This window comes from Rousettus aegyptiacus, unplaced genomic scaffold (assembly GCF_014176215.1).
Source record: "Rousettus aegyptiacus isolate mRouAeg1 unplaced genomic scaffold, mRouAeg1.p scaffold_m13_p_14, whole genome shotgun sequence".
NCBI lineage: Eukaryota > Metazoa > Chordata > Mammalia > Chiroptera > Pteropodidae > Rousettus > Rousettus aegyptiacus.
In genome coordinates, this window is record NW_023416289.1 from 20,714,964 (window position 1) to 20,730,141 (window position 15,178).

General features: G+C 34.9%; 1 protein-coding gene across 2 annotated transcripts in view; it reads left to right on the plus strand.

The window, feature by feature from the left end:
• CNTNAP4 (contactin associated protein family member 4) overlaps positions 1-15,178 on the plus strand; it is a 217,774-nt gene that overhangs the window by 185,363 nt on the left and 17,233 nt on the right. For both annotated transcript variants that reach the window (XM_016155989.2, XM_036231504.1), the window contains 2 exons: positions 10,562-10,801; positions 12,728-12,952. In XM_016155989.2, the coding sequence (XP_016011475.2) occupies positions 10,562-10,801; positions 12,728-12,952 (465 nt within the window). The remainder of the gene's footprint in view (positions 1-10,561; positions 10,802-12,727; positions 12,953-15,178) is intronic.

A 15,178-nucleotide genomic window follows, 5' to 3' on the forward strand; every position in this document is an offset into this window, starting at 1 on the left:
CTATAAAAATAATTTTAAAACAACAACAACAACAACAAACTCCTATGTGTTAAGACTGTATTCCAGGCTGTACCAGGTGTTTCATCTCTTCTACGTAACCAATTTATGAAATGGATATTATCCCTATTTAACAAATGAAGTAACTGAGATTGAGGGATTGAAGTGATTTATCTTCAGAAATCTGCCTAGTAAAGGAGACTCAAATTTGTGTTTGACTAATTCCTAAACCCACTTTTTTAATATTACAATTTCATGAATTTTTCCAGAATTTTTTTTTTGATATTAAATGATTTTTGTATGATATTGGAGATGATTAACTCTATTCCCAGGGGAGTGGAGGAACCCTCCCTAAAATTCCAGACCCTGTCAAAAACAGGTCAATAGCAGACAAAAGAAAAGCAGGAGCAAAATGTGTAGAATCCATGCTTGACCAGTTTCGCCAGTTCTGCTGGTGTCTCTCATTTTGCCCATTTTTTTGATATCTTCTGATCATCTACTTCATAGTTATATCCAAACGTTGTTCCTTTATTTCCTAAATACATTCATTTGGTATTTGTAGAGCTGACAGCAGACTCTTTCTGCCTGTATTTGTTTTACTGAGCATCTTTGCTATTCCTTTACAGAACTTACATAACCATAAAATTCAAGAGATTTTCTATTAATTGTTCACTTTTCATATATTTTAATGTATGTAAGGATGTACAGCAGGATAATGTATATACAACAACACTATAAAGCAGGACAAATTATAAATGATCAGAAATTATATTTAAAACATTTTTAAGAGTTACGCTTTAGAACAGAATTCCTCAGATCCTCATTACATCTTCTGTTGCTTAACAACCTTGTTTTATTAACTCTCGTAATGCAAAGGATGAAGCTTATTTGTGATGTTTTTGATTAAGATATGTTTGAGATTTCTAATGAATTTATATACTTGTTTCTATCATTTATTCTTTCTTTGGTTCAATAAATATTTAATAAACCGCTATGAGTAAGACACTATAATGGGCAATCTAATCATGATCTTATGGCCACTCAACTGAGTTATTTAAGGGTATGGAAATAATAAAGAATACGTGAGGAGGAATACCTAGGTTTTCTTTTAATAACATGCTAGAAGCTCCATCAGGAAGTTGACATAGATATTTCTTGAATTACAAAAAATGAGAGATGGCCACAGCAACAGGTATGGCAATTTAAAATCTGTCAGGATCTAGGAAATAGCCTTACTATTCTTGGAAATTGAAAAGGCTGAAATAGTCCTCGAATCTTTCAGTGAAATCTGCTGCAGTTTGCCTGTACATGAACTTTTATCCTTGGTATGAATTTTAACTTCGCAGAAATGGAGACGCCATATATTGTGTCTGATAGGAATCCTGGCCTTAATTTGACTTCAGGTAGTTGTAATGGATAGAAATACTATTATGATATCAGAAAACCATGTTAGAACAGATTTGATTCTTTTGCTATCAATCATGAGTTATAATTTTAATAAGGATCTAAGAGATTTCATCTTTATGGAGGCAGTTGGTTAGGCTTTTGACATTCCCGTATGTGTTAAATTCAAAGATGACTGTGTTACTTGAAAGTTTTAAAAATTGAAATCTTTATTATGTTTAAATCAAAGTCATTGAAGATTTAAACATAAATGGCAGAAAGACATCGCTGAAAAAAAAGCGTTATGTCTACTATTCATAAAAACCTACTTATATAATTCCCCCCTTCCTCCTTACAGATTATTGAGTAAATTGAAATGATTAATATAATGATATTGAAAAGATTCGTTAAAAAAATAAAATAAAATAAAAAGGCTGGTAGCCTTAGGTAGAGGCAGATCATTGGCTGTCAAGAAGCCACAAAAAGGTCTTGTTTATATCTTTACCTACACCATGAGAGTAGACTACTTTCTTAAAATAATATAAGATAAAACATTAATTTATCAATTTACAACATTTCTATCAAACAAATCAGATTTTTAAAAACATTTCTAGAGGAAAATACTTTTTTCCTGCAAGAATTTTGATAGAAATTAAATTATAATTTAAAAGGTTATACCAAATTCAAGGGGGGTGAAAAACTAGTAAAAAAAATACCTAGTTAAATGTAGCACTTGCTAAGACCAGAAAGTCATTCTCAGCCTTCCTGAGAACTACATATTTCAGTAGAGGAGACAAGAGGCAGCTAATAAAAGAGTAAAAATTAAGACTAAAACAAAAAAAACTATATATGCATATATATGTATATATATGCATGCACATACATATGTGTATATATATGCATATACATATTATTTCAGATAATGACAAATACTGTAAAGTAAAAAGCAGAGTAAGGACTCAGGCAATGATTTGGGTCAGAGGGGTTCCATGTCAAGTGGGGTGGTCAGGGGAGTTCTCTCTGAGACCTTAGATCACAACAGAGGCCAGATAAAGCAGAAGAGGGAACTCTACGAATGTCCAAAGGAAGAGAATTCCAGCAGGCGGCAGGAGAAAGCATGCGTAAAGTGGTGAAATGAGCTTCAGGCAGTCAAGGAGCAACGAGAAAGTCAGTGTGGCTGGAGGAGAGAATCAGCATGACTGAGTTTTTAAGGCCATGGCGAGGAATTTGGAATTTATTCTAATTAATCAGGGCAGTGGCGTGATCTAATTTATATTTCCCACGTTTTGCTGCTGCTGTGAGGCATATGGATGGAGGGTCTAGGATGGAAGCGGACTGTGGCAGTAGTTTGTATGAGAGAGACTGGTGGCATGGGCTAAAGTGGAAATGGTGACAAAAAGAGTTGGGACATTTTAAATGTCAATGTACAAACTTGCTAGTGACACGGTTATTGGTGTTAGTGTTCCACCACGTACCCCCGCTGTCCTCCTTCGGGCAAAACACTGCTTTGTAGGTCTCCAGCTTCCTGACACCATTTCTCAGTTTTTCATTTTACTTGAACTTAGCTTTTCTTTGTTTCTTCCTTTATCCTCATCTGTAGCATGATTAAAGCTGTCCTTGGCCCCACAATCTAGATTATGTACTACAAACCACACTTTGGTCAGGCTGTAAAAGGCCTCCTTGGTAGCCCATAGAAAGTACCTCACCCACTTCCTCTTCTTCAGTGAGATCCCACCTGTCCCATAATCACTCTCACCAGGAAATTGGACTTCTTCGTTCATATGTTCTGTACAAGCACAGGTCAGCTATAACCTGTTTTCTGCATATTAATGCCTTCATATATGTGAGCCTTCAATCTGCTTTCAGAGCCAGTGACTGTGTGAGTAGGAATCTCTGTTTTAATCCAAAAAAATTGATTTTCTGGTTACAATTTTAAAGGGTAATTTCATTCCCCTTGCTTATAAGTTCAAGAGTTTAATTTGTAGTTCACCTGTCCATCTTAAAAATAATTAGGGTTAATCAATATTTTTAAGCATGCATAACAACTATTGTTTGTGTTTGGATATTGGGACAAATGAATGAGTAAATGTGATTGCAAAGAGTAAGTCCGCAGTTTTCAGCATAACTTGTTTCTCCTAGGAAAAATGTTTTAAATCCAGACACTGATGATAAGGATGATGATGATGATGATAATGATGTTAACAACAACAACAACATTTTAAATTACATGAAAATACAATCTTTGTAAATGTAGGATAAAACTGAAGGACTAAGTTAGTGTTAGTCTAAGATAAATTTTTTATCATCCCCCATTTAGTAGCTCTTATAAAAAATGGACCGTTTGTAAACAAATTTACCAGAAAACATCAAAACTATTGTGAGATTTTTTCAAATTCAAATAAAAATAGGAAATATTAAAAATTTCAGTAATGGAGAAATGTATTTGAGATACTACCATTAATACTTTTGATGTACATATTAAACATCGTGGATATTCAAATATATGTTAACTTTGATTTAAGTTATACTTTCCATCTCACTGTCCTACCATAGCCAGTTCTGTGTTGATGATATTTATTGACATTACATTTTTTTAGATTAAAACTTTGAAGTTTCCTCAGTATCTCAGAAGCGACTACTGCAATGAGATAAAATGAAAGATTTCAATGTATTTCTCCACTGCTTGCTTTACTCTCTTCCCTAAAGACCAATCATAAAGAATATTCACATTTCAGACTGAAACTCTGAGGCAAGACTAATGCTTTAACTTCTGAGAAAAAAATAGTAAAAATAAATAGAAAGCATAATTAAAAACGTGATTCAGCTGGAAAACAATTATATGTGGCAATTGAAATAGGGATAAGGAAATGATAGTTTCAGAGATTCAACTAGTGTTACCATACATCAAAGAATTAAAAAAACACATGGATTTTAACAATCCTTGTAGTTCCAAACATTAGAACAATCAGCGTTAGCTAATCTCTACTGTAAGATGCCATGAAAAGTGAAGGAGTCATTAAATAATGAACAAAAATCTTTATATGAAAAAAAAATAAGAAAAGTTAACATAAATGCAATATGATGGTCAGATTAGAAACAATGAAACAAACTTCTCCCCTTCCTCAAAAAATCTCAGCCATCACATTGCTTTTCATAATATAGATGATGATTCAGCTTCTATCTGCAGCCCATTTTTTTCCATCCTTCCTCTTAATTATGGCACTGGGTCTGTAGTGACCTTTTCACATTCTTTTACTTTGTCCTTTTTTGTATAGTGTGATTTATAACATAAATAGTCCTATGCCTAGGTGACATTCAGTATCTTATAAACCAAGTTTACTGACATGATGCTAACTGGTGTGTTGAACATAGGTCCTTGACCTCGTTAACACCAAGGACTCAATGTCCAGAGTCACTCCTTAAGTTATCATACACCCACACTCTCCAGCCACAGAACTGATGGAGAGAAAAGAATCAGTCATTTTTTTTGAGCTGAAATGTGACAGTGGTCATTTTCTATTCTGGTTTGTAAACTCAGCATTTTTCTTAGAAGCTTCTTAAATTAGCCTTGAATTGATTTTCATTCAACCAGCTCTGCAATTTTTGTTTACAGTCTAAATTCTTTTACTGACAGGTTTTTAAATGGGGCAAACCCATTTCAATACTTTGTGACTAGAGCCTGAAGGAGAAAGAAGGACTCCTGACATAGACTCAGAAGTCACTTACATTACATTTGAATCACATCAAACCTACAACCATTTATTGAGTATCTAAATACCATACACAAAGGTTATATTGACCTCTAAATGGATATGGAGGTTGTTCCTCAGCCTCAGTTGCACATTAGTACCACTTGGGGATCTTTTGGGAAACTGATAGTACCAGTTTGAAGATGTGTTTCTGTGCTGTGATGGGCATTTGTGTACATTCACAGTCGGACATTGCCAGCACATCCTTGTACTGGTCTTCTGGTGAACATCTGCTTCTATTTCTGTTGAGTGGACACATAGGAGTGGAATCATGGGGTCGTAGGATACGCGTACATTAAGCATTAAGAGACACTGCTAAATCTTTGACGACTGGCATATCGTCCTTTATGAAGTGGCTGTTTAAATCTGTTGTTCGTTTTCTACAGGGTTGTCTTCTTTGAAAAAAATTTTTTATAGGACTTCTTTATGTATTTTGGATGAGTCCTTTTCACATAAATGTATTACCAGTCTCTCTCTATGGGTTGTATTTTCATGCCGTTAATGGTGTCTTTTGATAAACAAAAGTTCTTAATTACAATAGATTTTTTTTTTTAAGCACAGTTTGTTTTTTATAGGCTAAAATGTAGTTACAGGAAGAGAATGCCAAATAACTTTACATTTGACTGATTTTTATTTCAGATTAATTTTCTTTTGCAGTAAATATGTTCCCCTGTTATCGAAGTGCAATGCACTAAAAGTCACATTTCTCTTTAATGTAGTCATATTGTTTATTTCAGTTGTCTTCTCCTTTCCCTGAGATGTCTCTTTCATGTTTAGCCTCAGAAGCCCCAGTGGACTTTTTCATGTCCAGTGAGCAAATCTGAGTGATTATTGACTAAAATCAGGATTTGGATAGGATCTCTTGAGATCAGAGAGTATGCATGACTAATACCACCAACAATTCACGTCTTTAAAATAAGCCTTAGTATGGTCAAACCAGAGAGCTGCCATGGCCCTGACATGTGAGAAGTCGAAATCGCCCCACTTCGTCCTGTGCTGCCGCCCCTAGGACAGGCTCTTCCTGCTGACTGTGGCTCTAGAAAAGGCGACTGAATTTTCTGCCTATGACGCTGTTGCTTAAACCAGCTGCCTCTTTTGACCATAATAGTTTCTTGAACATGAGGAGATCATTTTTCCTTTTCCCAGCCCTCCCAGCGTTTTGCTCAATGACAAAATTATAGCTGAGCTTCTGATCCCCCAGCCCCCCCCCCCCCACATTAACTAATACCATCATTTCTGCAAGGCTGTCTTCCCTCAGGAAGGCTGGGTAGGACAGGACTAAAAATCCAGTGCCAGTGCCTGCTGTATAGAAGAACACTTTTTTTTCCTTCAATCCCCTGACTTGGCCCTGGGCCTGGACTGCCCGTCCTATCCCTTTCCTGCCCCAAAGTTGATCTGTGGACAGGGCCTTAGCTGCCTTTGCCTTTCTCTGCCCAGTGTCATGGTAAGGGAGAAGCCCTTGTACTCTGCTAGACAAACTTCCGTAACTCTGGATTTTAGGGAGAAATGTGGGAATCTTGATTCTCTCCTTTCTCTAAGGCCCCTGGGTGAATTTTGCAGTTGTTCCCAATTAATCCTCAGTAATATCCAATCACAGCATATAAATAATTTGCCATTAAAAATGAAAGGTCTTTCTGCCATAAAAATAATGGGAAATTGGCATAGGTAAGAGTCTGCTCATACTCCGTGACAATAGCCTGTGTCATGTAGACTAACTTCCTGAGAGTGATGAACGTGATGAAAGGATTGGGCCCACTCCGTCTCTGCTCTGCGCCTAGCACACTTACTTAGGTGCGCTATTCCAATACTGTCATGAACGGAGTCATTTATATTCATTTCCACAGAAAGGTAAGGCATTTGTCCCATTGAAGACTCAGGGAAGTTCCAGAATTCATTATATCTGATATAGTATGGCAGGTACATTGATAGAAAATTAATTGGAAGACAGTTCCAAACATAATAGCTCAGCAGAAACATCCAGAATCAATTAATCAAACTGCAACTTGTTTTAATTAGACATACTCTAACCCAGAAAAGGCAATGGAATCTTTAATTAAGCTTTCAAGCCCAATCCTATTTACAATATCTATGTTTTCCAGAACAGTTGCATTTTGAAATAAAAAGTTATTAACTTGAAACCTAATGGTAAGGTAACAATCTTAATACATGTATGACACACATGTTTATATTTAATGAACATTACTTTTTTGATAACTTAAAAATGTAGTTTAAAACGATTTGTTTAGGTAAACATTAATGCTTTAAGAATTAAGAAGTCCTGTTTACAAAGCTGAGTATTGATTTTCTTTTCATGGTTACAAATATGCACTATTTAAGCATGTGTTTCATGCATATATACACATATTCCTTCCTGTCAGCATCCCCATTGTCTGACCTTCTTCTCCACCTAGTATATATTTTTACCATCTGAATCACAGGGTAGTTATGTGTTTCCCTGTCTAAATGTAGTCATAGACCGTGAGTTTTTTGAGTGGGATCAATTGCATATAACTCTGTACCTACTGCGTCAGACACAGTGTCTGGCAAAGAGCTGCTAAAAAAAACTTACAGAACTGAAATGCCATTCAGACCAGACCAAAAACGATCTGAAGAGTAGTAGAAAATGGAAGTTTTCTTCTCTCTCTCTCTCTCTCTCTCTCTCTCTCTCTCACTCTCTCTCTCTCTCTATACACACACACACACACATATAGGTAGATATAGGTATAGATATAGATATAGATAGATATAGATTTAGCAAGGAAAGGGGCTTCCTTATAACAAAAACTCACTGAAGTTTCTGGTCCTACCTTTGCCTCTAACTAAATGTGTTCATTCTAAAATTTCTCAGCTGTGCCCATGGGCTCATCCCTAGACTTCTCTATGCCTTTAGTTTCTCATCATCTGAAACAAAACAAAATAAAACCAACAAGAATAAACAAGTTGAAACAGATGGAAATGGATTGTATGCAGTTGTTGGATCCAAGTTAGTTATTATTATGTCACTAGCAGACTGAGATAAGCACCTAAATCAGAGAGACTGGATGTTTCAGAGTGACACATGCATTACAGATTGTGATTTAACATCGCTATGTGTTATAAACTGTATACCATGATCTTAAAGTACTAGACCATGAAGTAAATGAAATATACCAGGAGTACACCTCTAATCCAGATTTAACAGCATCTGGCCCTCCTCCAAAGAGTTCCTGGACCATAGCTAAAACCAAGGCCACAGGCCACCTTACTGAGGAAGGAAAACACCAGCAAAGATGCCGGAAGAATCTAAGTCAATGACTTAACTCTGAGCCCTAGACACTTACTGGGTTGAATTAGCCGGGTGGGAGAATAGGGTGATGTGAAGCTAAGGTGAGTAGCAACTTTGATTTGGAAGAGAAAAAAAAAGGAGTCCTGAGAATTAGAGAGAAGAGAGACTACAAGAATGGCAGGAGATTGAGTAAATGTAGATGAAATGAAAGATGATTATCAGTTGTTCTGAAACACAGATAAAATCAACTCCTTCTTCTCTGTCATGCCCGCATACACTGGGATTGGAACATGTCTGTCTCTATACCACAGTGAATCTGGATTTAGAAATAGAAAATCTGACCCATGCTCTTAAGACTTTCATTGAAGAGGTGTAAATTATGTCAATCGAAGCAATTTGAATACAGAAATATAAATACAGTCATTTGAAAAGAGAACATTACGTCTATGAATTTAAATTATAAAGCATGCGAGTGCCATGAACCCAGAATTCTCAGGGATTCTTTTTGTTTCCTCTTCATGGTATTTTATTGTCTCACAGTATAGAATTAACTTATTCTATATTCATTGAGTTTTATCCTCATTCTCAGTCTCAGGGACTCAGACATCCCTGTGCAGCAAAAGATGTTCCTCTCTTCAACCTGTCTCCCACTCCTAAGGTATATTCTGGTTTAATGAACGACCGCATTAATTAAGGATTAAAAATAAATTCGGTCTTCATAGTTATTGTTAATGTCAATTACTAATTCATTATTATTATAAATAGTTGTTAATGAACAGCTCTTATATGTCAGGCATCGTTCTGTGTGCTGGGGATAGAGTGATTGAAGCAGCCATCATCGAATGTGCGTGCCAGTGGAGGGGCACCGATAAGATACGAACGTAAAGCCCACTAGGCAGTGGCAAAGACCCATTTATTTACGGTCTTTCTGGCCAAGTTTTATTTATGAAATACAAAAATCTGTGAGGATAGGAGATTTTAAGTAATTAAGGCTAGGTTAGGAGCTAGCTACATGACCTGGGGAAGAGGGAGTGAACATGGTGTAGGGAGAGAGAATATGTACCGAGCAGGTATGAGGCCCTGGTGGCGAGGCGGCATCATCACCTGTTCAAAGAAGAACCTCCCGTTTAGAGGTCCCATGACCATCCAAGTGCCTCTCGGGAGAATCGCCCAGATTGATTAGGTTAGAATACTATTTTGTCGCTTCACATTCTGAGCATTATTTATGGTATTCCTGGACACAGATTTATGTGAAAGTCCAACTACAGCTTACATTCTTATTAGGCTAGAGTTTTTTATGTGGTCAGGTGATTGTTTGAATAGAGTCACCCATGAAGCTGGTTGACTGTTTAGATTCACAGTCCTGTTTCTGGCCCACAAAATCAGTGTTTCTTAGAGTGAGCCCCTGAATTTGTATGTTTAAGAAGTTCTTCCATGTAATACTTATATTCCTTAAAGTATGAGAACTTCTGCCTTAGAAGAACAGGGTCTGATCCTATCCAAACATTTTAACCCTCTTCAGGGGTGACTTGATGAGTACATATTGTTCTATTTTATTCGATAAATGTTAGTTGTACCACTGTGTTTCTTCATCAGTCCCCTGTCCCAATTTCATTCAGAATCATTTCAAGCTTAAAACAATGAACACTGGACCAACATTTGAAAACATTCAACAAAAACAAAACAAAAACAAAAACAGAAAACAACCGAAAGATCACATCAGTGCACAGTCAAATTAGAAGAACTTGAGAATTTCTTCATAATTCTCACTAAATTAAAACTGTACCAGCGTCAGGATCAGATTTCAATATGAAAGACAAACCACACTTACCCACAAATATATGCTTATTTAAAATTGCAAAAATATTAGTCTCTACATTTTGTTCTTCAAAATAGAGACTAATAAAAACCCTCCTCAATTTAAAGTTTGATCAAAATTTTTTAGAAAACAAATGTGTAGCAAATTCACCTTCTGAAAAATAAATTGAATTAATGTTTTAATTTTTTTTGAAGTCTTTTAATGTTTTGCCACAAATCGTGCTTCCAAAACTATATTCTTGTGCATCAAATTTTTGCCGTTCTCTGTGAGGCCTCAGTTTTGCTTGGTCTTTAAATCCTGAATAAAACACCTAGGAACGTGTTTCCATTTGCAGTATTTCCCTTTTAGGTGGAACGGCCACCAGACAGAGAGGCTTTCTGGGGTGCATTCGGTCTCTGCAGTTGAACGGGCTGGCCCTGGACCTGGAGGAGAGAGCCAAGGTGACTCCCGGAGTGGAGCCAGGTTGTAGAGGGCATTGCAGCAGCTACGGAAAATTGTGTCTCAATGGAGGGAGATGCAGAGAAAAGCCCAGTGGGTTCTCTTGTGACTGCACCTTCTCTGCATACACGGGGCCATTCTGCTCAAATGGTAAGTATGACATGGTCCCCTAACAGGTTAATTACCCAATATGCATAAAACGTCTGACTGTTCTTATCTGCATTGCTATTTGAAACAAAAATATTTACATTTCTCTCTTTTTTTTTTTTTGAAAGTTGCCTATTTTATGCAAGTCACACTTCATTTCTTAGGTATTAGCCTCAATTCTTAAAAAGCTAGGGACTATTAATGATAAATCCCCTAATAGTTGCCTCTAGATATCTTAAAGCATTAACTGCTCAATCTGCATTTTTCTGTCTAATGCTCTTAATATGGTCTTCAACAGCCTGCCCCTTGAGGCAGCTCTCTATTTAAAAAATTTTTAAGGGATTATTGTTATTTTTGATGAAGATCAGCAACAATGAAGAAATTTAGGAATCATTGTTATTTTTGTGTGTGTGTTTTTGCCAAACACATGTTTTCCTAGGAATATAAATAACTTTTCCATTAATATTGATGTGTAACAAAATAGAGATACTCAGGCACTTTGCTCCATGATATATCAAATATTTGGTTGTAAAGTAAATTAGTGGAATATTTTTCCGCTTGTCTCGTTTGCTGATCTACATCATAGAAATAAAAAGAATTGAGTGTAGCATTAAGTGTTCTGGACAGACTTCTCTGAATATACTAACATTTGTTATACTTTCGTAGTTTCTCATAGAAAACTGTCATCCAATTTAATTCAATTGCTTTATTTAAGTGTTTCTGTGTTACTGAACCTTTTCTGGAAGGAAGTTAACAAAAATTGGCTGTAAATTGAATCCACCCCCAATTTGCAAAGAAAGCATTTGGGATTATTTCATGAAAAGTTGCCAAAAATGTATTCTTCTAGTCATTTTTTAAATCAGGAGTAAGTTATAACTTAAAGTCAACCAGTAGTCCTAAAGCACACAAGCACACACTGCCGCTACCATCTTAGGAGACTTTTTACATTTAAGGTTAGAATTAAGACCATTTCTTCACAAGAATACATCTTCATTTTCTAAATCTAAATAAGTTCTGGTTCATCTTGCTAAGTACAGTCAGGAATGTTAATCTGCATACACACTTTATATTGAATGTAAAAAGTATATAGATAATAAAAATAAGCAAACAAACAAAAATCTCCTGAAGTGCCAAGGGAGCGGACACATTGCTATGTTACCTATAAGAATCATCTGGCCCTTTATCGGGTTCAGGGATCCAAAACTACCCCTCCCACTGTCCTCTTCATTTTATACATATGTATTTGGGGTGTGTGTGTGTGTGTGTGTGTGTGTGTGTGCGCGCGCGCACACGCGCATGTGTGCACACTCGTGTGAATTTGGGATATTAATCTCATATAAGGAAAATATTATGCTTTTGTAAAATGATTGAAAAGATGCTTTACAGTTCCTTATGTTAACCATTGCTACAAAATTGCCCATTTCCCCTCTCTCATATTAGTGCCTGACTTAGCATTCTTTTTGTAGTACACAACAAATATGAGAAAGTATTACGGTATAAAGGAAAATTTATCCCTGTTGATCCTGGAAGAAAAGAGGATCCCTCAAATTTCCTTTCTCCCTATTACTGGAAGACTAGTATATTCTAGTCACAAAATAATAGATGGGACTTAAAATTTAAATTAAAAAATGGATGGTAAGAGAGATGAAAGTCAAGAAGCCTGGTTAATGTCTGAACCCAGGAGAGCATTAAGCTTTCAATTATAACATTAAATAGTGAATTAATTACATATAATTCTAACATAAAGCCATTTCAAGGACCATCACGAAAGCTCTATTAATTTGCTGTTATTTAATTCTGGTTTGAGACTATTTGTTATAGTTATATAATTCATTATTTTTTATTTTAAAAAATCAGTTAATGTAACTTGAAATGAGATCCTTGTACTGAATTTTTTTTTTTTAACATAAAATGTGTATATCATTTCAGAGATTTCTGCATATTTTGGATCTGGCTCATCTGTGATTTACAATTTTCAAGAAAATTATCCCTTAAGTAAAAATTCCAGCTCCCACGCTGCTTCATTTCATGGTGATATGAGGCTGAGCAGAGAAATGATCAAATTTAGCTTCCGAACAACACGAACACCAAGCTTACTGCTTTATGTGAGCTCCTTTTATAAAGAATACCTTTCAGTTATCATTGCCAAAAATGGTGAGTGCCTTTTAGATGAGAGAGAGAAAACTGAGTTAGAGTATTCGATTAGTAATAATATGGATCATTTTTGTGTTCTATCGTCTCAAACTACAAATGGGGGAAAAAAGCATGCCTCTTTTTTGTATTCAATTTTGTTTTTTTTTAGTAATACGCTATAAATTTAATCTAAAAGAATTACTTAAAGTAATTAAGATTCTTAATCTTTTCATCATTTTGATAATTTTACATGCCCAATGTGAATTGAAATATATTTATATTAAATATTTATTATGAAATATAAGTATTATTATATTAAATGTTATTGCTAAAAGCTCTTTTCTATATAAATATCAGTATCATTCTTTTGATTCATTTTGAAATAAGATGTCTTTCTATATATAACAAATATTTCCTTCAAATCAAAGTAGAGATGTTTTGAAGGAATGTTAACAAACTAATTTTATATGTAAGAAAATGTCCACAAAATTATCTGTCGGATCTAATTGTAGGCAATAAAATGGTGATGGGAAATGCTGGTACATCGATGTAGGATAATGGCACATGGATTAGGACATCTGTATGCTACAAAAACCTTGTCACAGAAACTCATTTACTATTATATTTTTTCCTCCCTATAACCTCATTAAAGATAACATTTTTTAAAAAATTAAAATTTTTAAATTTAATTGGTCGATAAAATTATATAGGTTTCAAGTGTACAGTTCAATAAGACATCACATGTATATTGCAGTGTGTATTTACAACCCAATGTCAAATCTTCTGTCACCTTATATCTGACCCTTTTAACCTTATCTACCTCCTCCACCTCTCCCTCTGGTAACCACTAAACTGTTATCTGTGTCTATGAGTTTTTGTTTGTTTGTCTGTCTTGTTTGTTTGTTGCTTTGATTTTATATCTCACATATGAGGGAAATTGTATGATTCTTCACTTTTTCTGTCTGACTTATTTCACTTAGCATGATTATCTCAAGTTCATCCATGTCACAAATGGCAGTATTTCATCTTTTCTTATGGCCAAGTAATAATCCATTTTTTATCTAATCATCTATTGATGGGTATTTCAGTTGTTTTCATGTCTTGGCCACCATGAATAATGAACATCGGGGTGCATATATCTTTACAGATAAATGTTTTCAAATTTAGGGGGTAGATATCCAGAAGAGGGATTACTGGGTCATATGGTAATTCTATTCTTATTTTTTTGAGGAACCGCCATACTGTTTTCCATAGTGGCTGTACCAATTTACATTTCCACCAGCAGTATATAAAGGTTCCTTTTTGCCCACAATCTCTCCAACACTTGTTATTACTTGTCTTGTTGATAATGGCCCTTCTTCCTGGAGTGAGGTGTATCTCATTGTGGTTTTGATTTGTATTTCCCTAATAGCTAGGGAAGTTGACCATCTTTTCTTAGGTCTGTTGGCTGATACAAATGGCCAATAGACACATGAAAAGATAAAAAATTTTATAAATTCTCTGTGTGAGGAAAATAAACAAATTTACAAACATGCGAATATATCATTTCAACTAAATCAAATGTGGCTGAAGGGCACTGAACAGCAAAATAAAAAATAATATTGTTCAATAAGTATATTTACCCTCACTGTATACATTTTGAGCTTAAAGCTTATCTATATATTAGGACATTTTCTTTATTAAATTGGAAGAGATTCTGTGAAGTAAATTAATTGACGTTTTTGTAGGCAGTTGAATAGTATTAATTCTAATAGTAAGTTTGGCTTAAAATCATTCATTTCATCCTAATTTTATTCCGAACTTTGTGACCATGGCCATTTGACCAAATATTTTTCATCTTTAGTAAAACTACACTTGCTTATGATTTCATTAATCAATTGTGTTTCAGGAGTGGCATATATGTATATTTAAAAGATGAGATTATAGAAACAGAATGTTATTGCAATATTATATACTAGACATTTTATAATATACCAAGTTTTATTTTTTTTAAAACTAAGGGCTAGTACAGAGACTTGCCTTTGCTTAACTGCATATTGACTTCTAGGGCACAAAAATTAAGGATTTGCGAGAAAGAGCCTGCTTATTAGCAATATCCTTGGTCTTGATTATGAAAATAGTGCAATTTCACATCGAAACTGACTTCTAGAAATTATGATGAAAGGATACACTCAATTACTGCTCCAGAAATTAATTAAATAACAAAAAACATTCTGAGTTATTATAAATAATTCTTTAAATATAATT